The sequence below is a fragment of the Hippoglossus hippoglossus genome, chromosome 7, assembly GCF_009819705.1.
Source record: "Hippoglossus hippoglossus isolate fHipHip1 chromosome 7, fHipHip1.pri, whole genome shotgun sequence".
Taxonomy (NCBI): domain Eukaryota; kingdom Metazoa; phylum Chordata; class Actinopteri; order Pleuronectiformes; family Pleuronectidae; genus Hippoglossus; species Hippoglossus hippoglossus.
This window is the reverse complement of record NC_047157.1, coordinates 15,641,624-15,653,623: the sequence shown is the minus strand read 5'-3', so window position 1 is coordinate 15,653,623 and position 12,000 is coordinate 15,641,624. Positions and strand designations below refer to the sequence as shown.

General features: G+C 44.8%; 1 protein-coding gene across 3 annotated transcripts in view; it reads left to right on the top strand.

The window, feature by feature from the left end:
• The window catches only part of lrp1ab (low density lipoprotein receptor-related protein 1Ab), an 88,608-nt gene that overhangs the window by 72,844 nt on the left and 3,764 nt on the right, over positions 1 to 12,000 (top strand). For 2 of the 3 annotated variants that reach the window (XM_034591177.1, XM_034591179.1), the window contains exons 58-83: positions 321 to 440; positions 605 to 792; positions 894 to 1,099; positions 3,052 to 3,240; positions 3,817 to 3,965; positions 4,220 to 4,313; positions 4,883 to 4,999; positions 5,161 to 5,280; positions 5,375 to 5,497; positions 5,589 to 5,714; positions 6,312 to 6,428; positions 7,030 to 7,136; positions 7,269 to 7,401; positions 7,912 to 8,034; positions 8,165 to 8,287; positions 8,389 to 8,526; positions 8,640 to 8,777; positions 8,889 to 9,008; positions 9,106 to 9,392; positions 9,480 to 9,658; positions 9,772 to 9,878; positions 9,993 to 10,112; positions 10,218 to 10,394; positions 10,559 to 10,699; positions 10,858 to 11,031; positions 11,780 to 11,941. In XM_034591177.1, the coding sequence (XP_034447068.1) occupies positions 321 to 440; positions 605 to 792; positions 894 to 1,099; positions 3,052 to 3,240; positions 3,817 to 3,965; positions 4,220 to 4,313; positions 4,883 to 4,999; positions 5,161 to 5,280; positions 5,375 to 5,497; positions 5,589 to 5,714; positions 6,312 to 6,428; positions 7,030 to 7,136; positions 7,269 to 7,401; positions 7,912 to 8,034; positions 8,165 to 8,287; positions 8,389 to 8,526; positions 8,640 to 8,777; positions 8,889 to 9,008; positions 9,106 to 9,392; positions 9,480 to 9,658; positions 9,772 to 9,878; positions 9,993 to 10,112; positions 10,218 to 10,394; positions 10,559 to 10,699; positions 10,858 to 11,031; positions 11,780 to 11,941 (3,778 nt within the window). The remainder of the gene's footprint in view (positions 1 to 320; positions 441 to 604; positions 793 to 893; positions 1,100 to 3,051; positions 3,241 to 3,816; positions 3,966 to 4,219; positions 4,314 to 4,882; positions 5,000 to 5,160; positions 5,281 to 5,374; positions 5,498 to 5,588; positions 5,715 to 6,311; positions 6,429 to 7,029; positions 7,137 to 7,268; positions 7,402 to 7,911; positions 8,035 to 8,164; positions 8,288 to 8,388; positions 8,527 to 8,639; positions 8,778 to 8,888; positions 9,009 to 9,105; positions 9,393 to 9,479; positions 9,659 to 9,771; positions 9,879 to 9,992; positions 10,113 to 10,217; positions 10,395 to 10,558; positions 10,700 to 10,857; positions 11,032 to 11,779; positions 11,942 to 12,000) is intronic. The other variant, XM_034591178.1, reaches the window with a different exon arrangement.

The window sequence follows — 12,000 nt, the reverse complement described above, 5'->3', positions numbered from 1 at the left end:
GTGAAGCTGCTGCAGGTGCACTTAGCTCTTATTGAGGGAGGCGGGCTCTGATGTTAACTACTCACTCTGATTGGATCAGTGGACCAATCCCCCCTTATTGATAAGTTCGTGGAGTAGAAAGTACAGATATTTGTTGATATATGTAGGAGAGAAACAGTGAAAAGAAATCTACTTTAAAGTTAATTTATTAAAAGTACACATACATGAAAAATGTACAGTAAAGAAAATGTACTTTGTTACCACTGGTTCTCTGTGTGACCTACTGAAACACTGTTATCCCTCTGTACACCTGTTTCATTTTATCCCTACCTGTGTTTCAGGGTCTGAACAATGCAGTGGCCCTGGACTTCCACTATGCAGAGCAGATGATCTACTGGACAGATGTGACCACTCAGGGCAGCATGATCCGACGCATGAATATGAACGGCAGCAACATAGAGGTGAGTGAGGAAATCGAATGCACTTTTAATGTGAGCTATAATGTTTCTAAAGACCACTGGTCAAAAGTTACAGCCGACACATTATTTAACCACAGTAGTTACTTATTTTTCGTGGAGGTTGTGTAAGTATCCCTGTCCAACCCTGTGACTGACTGACTTGGCAGGTATTACACCGGACCTCCCTGAGCAACCCAGATGGTTTGGCAGTGGACTGGGTCGGCGGAAACCTGTACTGGTGCGACAAAGGTCGGGACACCATCGAGGTGTCTAAACTCAACGGGGCCTATCGGACTGTGTTGGTCAACAATGGCCTCAGGGAACCTCGTGCTGTTGCTTTGGATGTACGCTACGGGTGAGTTAGTTCGTCTTAAACCAAGCTCATTTATTCAACCTCTAAGATATGTCAGGAAAGAGTCATTTCAATTCTAACACTGTTTATGCCTCGATCTTTAGGTACCTGTATTGGTCTGACTGGGGAGACAACCCTCACATTGGGAGAATTGGGATGGACGGCACCAACAGAAGCGTGATCATAGAGGAAAAAATCACTTGGCCCAACGGACTGACCCTGGACTTCATCAATGACCGTTTATACTGGGCTGATGCCAGGGAGGACTACATTGAGTTTGCCAGTCTGGATGGCACCAACAGACACACAGGTAACTTTACAGTACTATTGTTGTTACACACTCAGAGCATGATGGGTTACACTTTCCCCACTCCTAGTTGACAGTGTGAGACTCCAGGTGTATGTATAGGTGTGTAGAAATATATGATATGTACACTATCGGTCAAAAAACTGCCCTATTTTTTATTTCAACGTACAGTATGTGAATAAAAAGGTTGCATTGAAACAAACCGTGTGACACTCTCCTGCAGAACATGACAGCTCTGCAGGAAGTATTATTGTATATTGTTATAAGAAACAAGAGAGGAATGAAGACGATGGACTATTTGGTCAGGAGTTCATGATACAGCAATACATCTTATACACCAAAAAAAGGGATATACGCTCTAAATGGGTAAACTCGCTATATGAAGGTACTTTACTCCTTTTCCATTGCCAGTAGAGGAGTTGATCTTTTTTACAAATTACATTGTATGTGCAGTTTACTGTGTTCTCATGGGTTTGTCTTTCTCAAAGTGAGTTATTATCAAACATAACTAACTATGTAAACTCACACTAGTAGTGGAAAAAGGAAGTGCAGAAACTGAACCGAGTTTACAAATAAATATATACTCACACTTATTTGGGAGCCATTGAGCATAAGCAGGCAGCTTGTTTGTCCGTCTGAGTCCTGCAGCAAAGGCCCATGGGACAGAGACACTGAATAGGGGAGATTGTCCTCATCACTGAGGCTTCCAGCATGTATGACGTCTGCATAGCTCCCAGTTGTTCAGCAAACTCGCGACAATAGTTGATATTGTCAGACAGCCGGGTGCGCAGAGGAATTCTGGAGCTCAGCGGGCGTCTGCATGGCAATTTCTCACATTCGCTAAGCTCTGCTCTACGCATAAACAGCTATTGCATCCCATCATTCCTTGGCTGGACACAGTACATAATATAAACATGTGGGTGTATGGGATTGTATATACAATTATTGTGTTGTGTTGACGTTTTCAGCAGTTTTTTCATTCAACTCAATGAGAAATCCAGTGCAGCTGGAGGAAAAACTATTGTTTATATGAAATTACAACGGCATCTCATTATAGAAAATCCCTGCTGGTGATAGAAAGCCAATAGTATGTCCAGTGCGTTTTGCACCCCTCCTTTGGCACACACACCAAACGCACACTACAAACACCAGTGTGGCCTTGTGTGTGTGTGCAGAAGACTTGGCCTTTGAATTCAGATAAGGACTGACCAAAGGGCGCTTCATGCTAATCTGACTAATATCTCAGTTCAACCAGATGTTGTAGAACCACTTCTAGAATACAATTCAAAACATTTCGATTTATCAAAGCCTATTGTTAGTGAACTGAAATCCCAGTTATTTAACAACAGTGTGTGTGTGTGTGTGTGTGTGTGTGTGTGTGTGTGTGTGTGTGTGTGTGTGTGTGTGTGTGTGTGTGTGTCTAGCTGCACAGACCTACTCATGCATGTGGGATGTATTTGGGCTGAAAATAACCAGCATGTTTCCATAATGCACCAACGTCAAACACTGACAGCAAACACATGATATGACATGAAAACAGTTTGAGTGTAAAGCCTAATGAGGTGTAGCTGGTTACATAACACGCAGATAGAGTGGAGTCACTATAGTGGCTGTTTACCCCACCCTGCTGTTTTACAGTTACACTCAAGGAGCAGGAATCACAGCAGCAAGAATAAGAAACAATCGATTGCTGATTATCTAGAAGGGAATTTGAGCCGTGGATCATATTTATCTATTTCAAAAAAAAATTTAATTTGAAATAAGCTGTTTTTATGTTTCACATACAGTTCATATCAAGTTAAGCCAAACATTTGTAACAAATCAGAAAAAGCTACATTTTTGTTATGTTGGTGCACTGATAGTGTTGGAAAGTCATGAAAGTTTAATCTTCAGTATGACTGACTCAGTTATTTTCTCGTGATTGATTGATTTATTGATTGAACGCTTCTCGGCAGTTCTCAGCCAGGACATCCCGCACATCTTTGCCATGACTCTGTTTGAGGAGTATATCTACTGGACCGACTGGGAGACAAAGTCCATTAACAGAGCTCACAAGAGTCTGGGGACCAACAAGACCACCCTGATCAGCACCCTGCACCGACCCATGGACATCCACATCTACCATCCCTATCGCCAGCCTGAGGGTAAGGGTTCTCTGACAGAAAATTAATTTACCAACCACATTACATTATAACACATGACTGTACTCTCATTGTGTATATTTGTTATTTTTGTTGTGAAACAATATCCTTAATTTTCGCAGTATGACCCAATACAATACATATAATATAATGTTTACGCTTGTTTTTTGTGTTTTTTTGTGTTTTTTAAGCTTGGGCAAGTTCATAGGAAAATCAGTGGTATGAGCCGTTCACAGACATATCTGTATCAGCGTTTATTTTTACTGATATGAAACTTTTATTTGACAAAATATGCAATTCAGAAAAGATGTGCATTTATGTTTACCCCCTAATAGCCCTAATACTTTACCCCATAATATCCACATCAGCCCCCAAAAATCTATATCATAAAAAAAATCTTTTTTATTTTTTACAATTGTCAAATAAAATATGCCAGGAAAGATATGAAGCATTAATGATTCAGGGGTTCACTAAATGTATTTAAATGCAAACACAACCCCTAGCCCCCCCTAAGTATAACTCTACCTGCTTTCATCTAAACATCATAAAATCAAATGTTCCTATATTTCTGTCTCCCAGTGCTCAACCACCCGTGCCAGATGAACAACGCCGGCTGCAGTAACCTCTGTCTCCTCTCGCCCGGAGGCGGCTTCAAATGTGCCTGTCCCACCAACTTCTACCTGGCCAGCGATCAGCGGACCTGCATGTCCAACTGCACAGCCAGCCAGGTAGGAGAGGCTGTGTACACACCTCGTCATCGATGTGAATAGGACTTAATGACTGCTGTGGATAAGTGGCTTTTCATATCTCCATGTCTCTCTGTGGCTTGTTTGAGGAACTCCTCATACCTGGTGATTGTCTATTGACAGCTGGCCGGTGGCCCAGTGCTGCAGTAGTTGGCCTCTGGTGTGTCGATGGCAGTGAAGCTCTGTTACGTCATGGCCTATCATCACTTTGATTCATTTCTCTTCTCCTGCTCTAGTTTGTGTGCAAGAACGACAAATGCATTCCCTTTTGGTGGAAATGTGACACGGAGGATGACTGCGGCGACCGCTCGGACGAGCCAGCAGAATGCCGTAAGTATTAGAGGAACATAATTAGAAATTCTAAAAACAGGGTACTGCCATGGCGATAACTTTGACATTTTGACATTCCTAACTGATATATGACTCACGGTAACCGATGATTAACCATTGGCCGACAAGATTAAAATGTTATAAAATGAACGAGTGTCTGACACAACAACAATGCAGTGTTCTTTTTAGCTATCGGTTAATTTTACTTATGCAAACAGCAGCATAAATAGTAGAAAATTAGATATTAACTCATTATCAAACACCTGCAGCACTGCTGTGCTCTCACACAAACACACACACACACACACACACACACACACACACATCTTGTCACAGTCAGAAGGAATACAGTCCCTTCGGTGGCCCGGTGTACTGTCAAAACATCCTTAAATCTAAGTTTTTAGCATCTTAGGCAGGCAGACTTCAGTATAACTTTCTGCTAAGTGTGAGATCAAAACTAAATCAAACTCGTAATTGAAGGGAAAATTCTGCAGGGAGGAGATTAATTATCAAAACAGTATTGTGGTGTAAGATCAGAGTGATCCTGAGAATTTGACTCTTTCTTCCAGCTGAATTCAAATGCAGGCCGGGGCAGTTCCAGTGTGGTACAGGCATCTGCACCAACCCTGCCTACATCTGTGATGGAGACAATGACTGCCAGGACAACTCGGATGAGGCCAACTGTGGTATGTCTCTCTGTGTATATACAGCTGCTCATTCCCAAATTATATTTGTTCAATACGCTGCATCCGGCCCGGCCTATGTTTTCTTATATGTCACAGACACCACTTGATGGATTTGACTGATCAGCATCATATCTTCTGCTTGTTTCATTGTTTCTCTGCAGATATTCATGTTTGCCTCCCAAGCCAGTTCAAATGTTCCCACCCCAGTCGCTGCATCCCAGGCATCTTCCGCTGTAACGGCCAGGACAACTGCGGAGAAGGAGAGGATGAGAAGGACTGTCGTGAGTTTGAAGCCTTTTTGTTTTTTGCATTTTTTTCCCAGTGTCAAATCTGATGTGCTATTCTTAAATTTTTACAAATCTGTTCTTCCCTCAGCTGAGGTCACGTGTGCTCCCACCCAGTTCCAGTGTGCCATCACCAAACGCTGCATACCTCGTGTGTGGGTGTGTGACCGCGACAATGACTGCGTGGACGGATCTGATGAACCCGCCAACTGCAGTAAGACTCCCAGCTTAATTTTTCCTCTTTTGTTTCCGAGTCATCCCGATCATCTGTCTAAATAACTGCACCTGAATGTTTGCCTCTGCAGCCCAGATGACTTGTGGTGTAGACGAGTTCAGATGTAAAGACTCCGGACGCTGCATCCCTGCTCGCTGGAAGTGTGACGGCGAGGACGACTGCGGCGATGCATCAGATGAGCCGAAAGAAGAGTGTGGTAAGATTCTCCCCTTTTTTAAAATTAGTAAAACTATTGCAGTGCCCGTTCTGAACACGTCTGTCTGGAATGGGCTGTTCACTTGGCCTGTGGTGATGCTGGTTGCAGTTTTCTTTCTGAAAATGTAAAAGTCACCTACAGTCATTTAACCGCAGCAAATACAGACAAGCTGCAGGACTTGGTCCGCAAAAACCTGAGGCCAAGGCTTCTGCACAAAGAGCTGTTCACCTGTTTATTAAAGTTCAGTGAAGCTCGACTCAGTTCGCAGAACCTCGAACTGGAGAATCAGTTGTTGTTGTGATCAGCAACGTAGCTTAGGTTGATGAGTCCCAGCCACCACTGCTACAGAACGCTGGTCACCTGTTTATTCAAATTGATGTGGCCCAATGGCATCAAATCTGACCCTGCACTTCCTTGGCTCCTTGACAATACGCATTCCAAGCGTGAGGCCAATAAGGTAAACAGTTCTCGAGATGTGGGTTCCACATATTTCTGGAATTACTAGAAAGATGCACTAGCGGCACCGACAGATGTTTTATATTTTTTCTGTTTTCATTTTTATTATCTTTTATTTCCATCATCTTTTCTTTCCTTTAGCGGAGAGGACATGCGAGCCGTACCAGTTCAGATGTAAGAACAACCGTTGTGTCCCGGGCCGCTGGCAGTGCGACTACGACAACGACTGCGGGGACAACTCGGATGAAGACAAGTGCAGTACGTGTCCCCTTCAGCTTCGAAAACAACACCGTCATGCTCTTAACACCTGTTATCTCACCTCGTCCCGTGTCAGTAACATTCGCGCCCATGCTCTTTTCCCACTGGTAACATACTCACTTTGCACATTTAATCCTGTTAACTGTGCACATGAAGTCACTTGTTCGGCGCTAACATCTGTTCCCTGTCATTTCTGATGCATCTTACCTCATCTGGTGTTTGTTTCATTTCATACTGTCGTGTTGGCATGAGCCAGAGGTAAGTTACTCCACCTTCATATGAGCTACTTCCATGTTCAGTGTCACCTCTCTGCTGTTTCTTTTTTACTCTACACTGTCTTCATTCTCATTCTGGTGCAACTGTGATCCCCTCCCACCTGTGAGAGTCTGAAGATAGCTCAGAATGTAGGTTTTTAAAAAAACCTATAGATGCCACTGCATAAAATACTCAAATTGAGACTTACTGATCTCCCTTCGCTCTCCCTAAGCTGTCTTCAAGTTTCTGTTTTTTGTGCTTGTCTCAGTTCTGTTTTGGTTTGTGCTTTGGAAGGTGTTTGCCAGTGTTGTGGACAATAATTAACCTCGTCTGTCTTCTTCTGCAGTGCCTCGACAATGTTCAGAGAGCGAGTTCGCCTGCACCAACGGTCGCTGTATCGCCGGGAGGTGGAAGTGTGATGGAGACCACGACTGTGCTGATGGATCGGATGAGGTACAGAAACTTCATTTGTCTTTACGTGACCTTTAAATAACAGTTAATTTTAACTGAAAGTAATGCTAATTTCATGTATTTAATATTAGCTTGTATTAGTATAAAAGCTGATCCTCAGTGGTGTCTCTGCAGAATGGTTGCGATCTGAAGTGTGACAACGACCAGTTCCAGTGTAAGAACGGACACTGTATTCCCATCCGCTGGCGGTGCGACGCCGACCCTGACTGCATGGACGGCAGCGATGAGGAGAATTGTGGCAGTGCTGGTAAGTGCACGTTTCCAGTTATATCGTAACTCTTTTGCTAATATTTAAAATACATGAATAAAATAAAAAATGTAACTAGAATGGCCCAACAGCACCAAATTCCACATGCTCATAGATATTAGTGCAAAAAATGTGCCTGATTCTTTTCAGCAAGATCCATGAATTATTCCCTGGGGAAATGTTCAAAAAAGCCCCATCTCACAATGTTAAAGAAATTCCACACAAGAATTGAATGGGTTCTTCACTGACCCACACCACATTTTCCACCAAGTTTTCTGGTAATCCGTTCAGTGGTTTTTCTGTAATCTTGCTTACTGACAACAAACAAAGGGACTGGGGTGAAAACAAATTCTCCTTGGTGGTAGTAATTAGAGAAAAATTGACATTGTGATGAGACAAAAATGTATAAGACACATTTGTTCGGTTGTCGCAAAAAGACCCAGATGTTAAAGTTTTATGCAAAGTAATAAAAGTAACTCTCTCCTTCTTTCGTCTTTTGTTTTTCCTCAGCGGGACGTCACTGCCCTCAGGATGAGTACCAGTGTAACAACACTCTGTGCAAGCCCCTCGCCTGGAAGTGTGACGGGGAGGATGACTGTGGGGACAACTCTGACGAGAATCCTGAGGAGTGCAGTGAGTGCAGCCGCCTGAATCACACACGTCTCGAAAAAGCTCTCAAGTGTCATCCTTTTTTTTTTTGTCCTGACCTATTGTTTCGTTCCCCTCTTTCTCCCCTCGTTTTCTTTCTCTGCTCGACTCTCAGGGAGGTTCCAGTGTCCTCCCACCAGGGCGATCCGCTGCCAGAACGACCGCGTGTGTCTGCAAGTGTCCAAGAGATGCGACGGTGTCAATAACTGCGGCGACAACTCGGATGAGCTGAACTGCCGTGAGTCGTTTGGAATCGCTCTGAAAACCCCCGCTCCCTCAACTTCAATTGAGAAGGTTGCTGACCCGTGTGTGTGTGTGTGTGGTGTTCTATGCTTACAGAGGTCCCTCCAGCTGTTCCCACATGTGAGAAGGACGAGTTCTTGTGTGCAAACGGCAGATGCATCAGCTCCACTCTGCGCTGTAACTTCTTTAACGACTGTGAAGACCACGGCTCCGATGAGATCAACTGCAAAACAGGTGCCTCGCGTCAAAAAGCTCACTTCTGTACCACAGCCGACCTCAGATCTTTTTAAAGCAAACATTTCAAATGCAAAATCCACTGACTCATCTTTCACTTGCTTGTTTTCCAGACACCAAGCTGAACGACTGCAGGAGCAACAGGACTCAGTGTGGCGACGGAGACGAGGCTCACTGTGTCATCAACGGCACCGACTCCTTCTGCTCCTGCAAACCAGGCTTCAAGAAGATGGGACACCAGACCTGTAGAGGTGCACGCGCAGAAAACTGCAACTGTCACGACAAATCGTAACTCACCTCAAATATTTAGGATAAGTAAGTTAAGGAGGACTAATCTATTTAATATGATTTTTTTTTTTCAGATAAGAATGAGTGTCTGCAGTTTGGAGTCTGTTCCCACATCTGCAACAACACCAAAGGCTCCCACAAGTGCAGCTGCCACAAATACTTTACCAGGATCAACGACACCTGCAAGGCCGACAGTGAGTTTTTTCCCCCTTTTGGCTATTTTATAAGCTTTTCATCATGATTATTAATTTCTGAGGCCACGCTCGTGACTGTTTCCTCCTCTCCCCCCAGACATGAACAGCAGCAGACAGATTCTGTACATAGCTGACGACAATGAAATCCGCAGCCTGGACCCTGGCATGCCCAACTGGCGCTACGAGCAGACCTTCCAAGGCGACGCCAGCGTGCGCATCGACGCAATGGACCTGCACATCAAGACCAACCGCATCTTCTGGACCAACTGGCACACGGGCCGCATCTCCTCCTACGAACTTCCAGGACCGTCCACGTCGTCGTCCACCTCCTCCAACTCTCACCGAAACCGACGGCAGAGCGAGGGCAGGATCACCAACCTGCAGGTAACAAGGGTCAAATTAACAAACTCTGTATCACACCACCACAGCAGAAACACGTGAATATGGTGTAAATACCGTTTCTGCCTTCAGATCAAGGAGCTGAAGATGCCTCGAGGTATAGCGGTGGACTGGGTGGCTGGTAATCTGTACTGGACCGACTCTGGTCGAGATGTAATCGAAGTGGCTCAGATGTCCGGACAACACTGCAAAACTCTCATCTCCGGCATGATAGACGAGCCGTACGCCATTGTAGTGGATCCACAGAGAGGGTGAGAGACAGCGCCGTGCTCAGTGCCACAATCAAATGAAATATGTCATTACCATCATTGCTTTGTTTCTATATCGTGTGTGGAAAGTTGAAACTGTGTGTGTTTCTCCTCAGTACCATGTATTGGGCAGACTGGGGGAACCACCCTAAAATTGAGACTGCTGCCATGGACGGCACTCTGAGACAGACGCTGGTGCACGAGAACATCCAGTGGCCCACAGGTCAGTGACACACAATGACACAAGTCAGCTGACGACGGCTGTTCCTCCACGCTGTGGAGCTGCAGGTGTTTATTGTGTTTTTATCCATGCCCCTGTTCCTCTCTGCCTCTACAGGTTTGGCTGTGGACTACTTCAACGAGCGTCTTTACTGGGCCGATGCAAAGCTCTCGGTTATTGGAAGTGTTCGCCTGGATGGCTCTGATCCCGTCATCGCTGTTTCCGGCATCAAAAACAGTTGAGTTCCCGGCACGCTCAAAACAAAACTGAATATGACACCGAAATTATGTTGCCGGTATATTTATTCCCTTTCGTGCCCTTTCTCTTTTCTCTTATTTCCAGAGCTGCTTCATCCATTCAGCATAGATATCTTCGAGGATTACATATACGGGGTCACGTATGTAAATAACTTTGTCTTCCGCGTCAACAAGTTTGGCAAAGGCCCCATGGAGAATCTCACCACAGGCATCAACCACGCTACTGACATCGTGCTGTACCACCGCTACAAGCAGCCAGAGAGTGAGTGTGAAAAGGTTCTTCAGTTGTCTCAGGCTTTTCCTGCGCACACATGTACTGATGTAAATAGAGTTCAAATATGATACACCCTAGAGAAATTAATTTGTATACATGCTACACACGTGTTTTTCTTATTGCATGTCTTGTCTTGTTTCTCTCTGCGTCAGTGACCAACCCATGTGACAGGAAAAAATGTGAGTGGTTGTGTCTACTCAGCCCCAGTGGACCAGTGTGTACCTGTCCTAACAACTACGTGGCCGACAATGGCACATGTGTGGAGAGACTGACCCCCACCCAGTCACCGTTCTGTAAGTCTGCACACATACAGTGAACTTACCTACTTGTATGGAGGGCTGTGTAGTCGTAAACAACTTGATCCATACTTTCACTAACGGCTTGAGTGTGGTTTTAAATTCCGATCCCTAAAACCAAATGTGGGTTAACCATGGAATTCCCCTTTTCGCAGCTCCGCCCTCGGGGCCCTGCGATATTCAGTGTCAGAACGGTGGGAGCTGCTTCCTCAACGCTCGGCAGGTGGCCAAGTGTCGCTGTCAGCCCAGCTACACCGGTGAGAGGTGTGAGATCAACCAGTGCCGGGACTACTGCAAGAACGGAGGCACCTGCACTGCCTCTCATACAGGTACGTTCATCTGTTAATCACTGGATCATTTATTGATATGTGCACACCTGACATGCTCAGATTAAAGTATAGAAAATGTAATATATGTAGTATTTAGTTTCTTCCCTATTACTGATCCTCAGTGATGTATAATTCAGTTTTTTCCTTGTGAGGAAAATGTATCTAAATACTCGGCAGAGTTCATACCTCGGCCAAGGTCCAACAATCCCTGTAAATTAAATCAGGCTGCACTAAATTACAAACACTCATAAATATCAGTCCCCTAAACATGCCTGACTTTTTTCATCGAGGCCTAAAAACTTTGTCAGGATCCACGCCCACATTTAATGGGTTCTTTCTTGGCTCATGTCCCAACCCTCCACCACATGTCCTGGAAATCCATTCAGTACTTTTTGCTGACAAACAAACAAATAAAAGGACAGGGGGCGAAAATATGATTACGTGAAGTAAACGTCAAATGCTGCGCCAACATGTTTCATTTGCTTTGAACAACCTCCCCCCATTCTTTCGATGTCTGGTGGAGCACTGATGAGCATCAGGCGTCACAGGCTAAAAAGGCTGCTGCTGCAGAGAGAAACTTCCAAAGGCCCCCACCCCTCATTTACTCTGCTCTATACGTTTAAACCAGAGTACGTTTTTAGTTAAATAGTTCTCAAGTTGCCCAGCTGCAGCCTTTGTGAACTCAGTTATAGTTTCACGTAGTAGTAGATTTCTTTTAACTTTTAATTTCTATTCTACCTGGATGCAGGAGCTGCAACCTGCAGATGCCCTAAGGGCTTCACGGGGCCCACGTGCAACCGCCAAACCTGTCAGGACCACTGCCTGAACGGAGGCAACTGCTCGGTCAACATGGGCAACCAACCCACCTGTAGCTGCCCGGCAGAGTACCAGGGAGACCAGTGCCAGTACAGTAAGTGTTACAGTAATACGTTGCTTCAGAGTTTTACTGGATGGATGATAAAATGTATA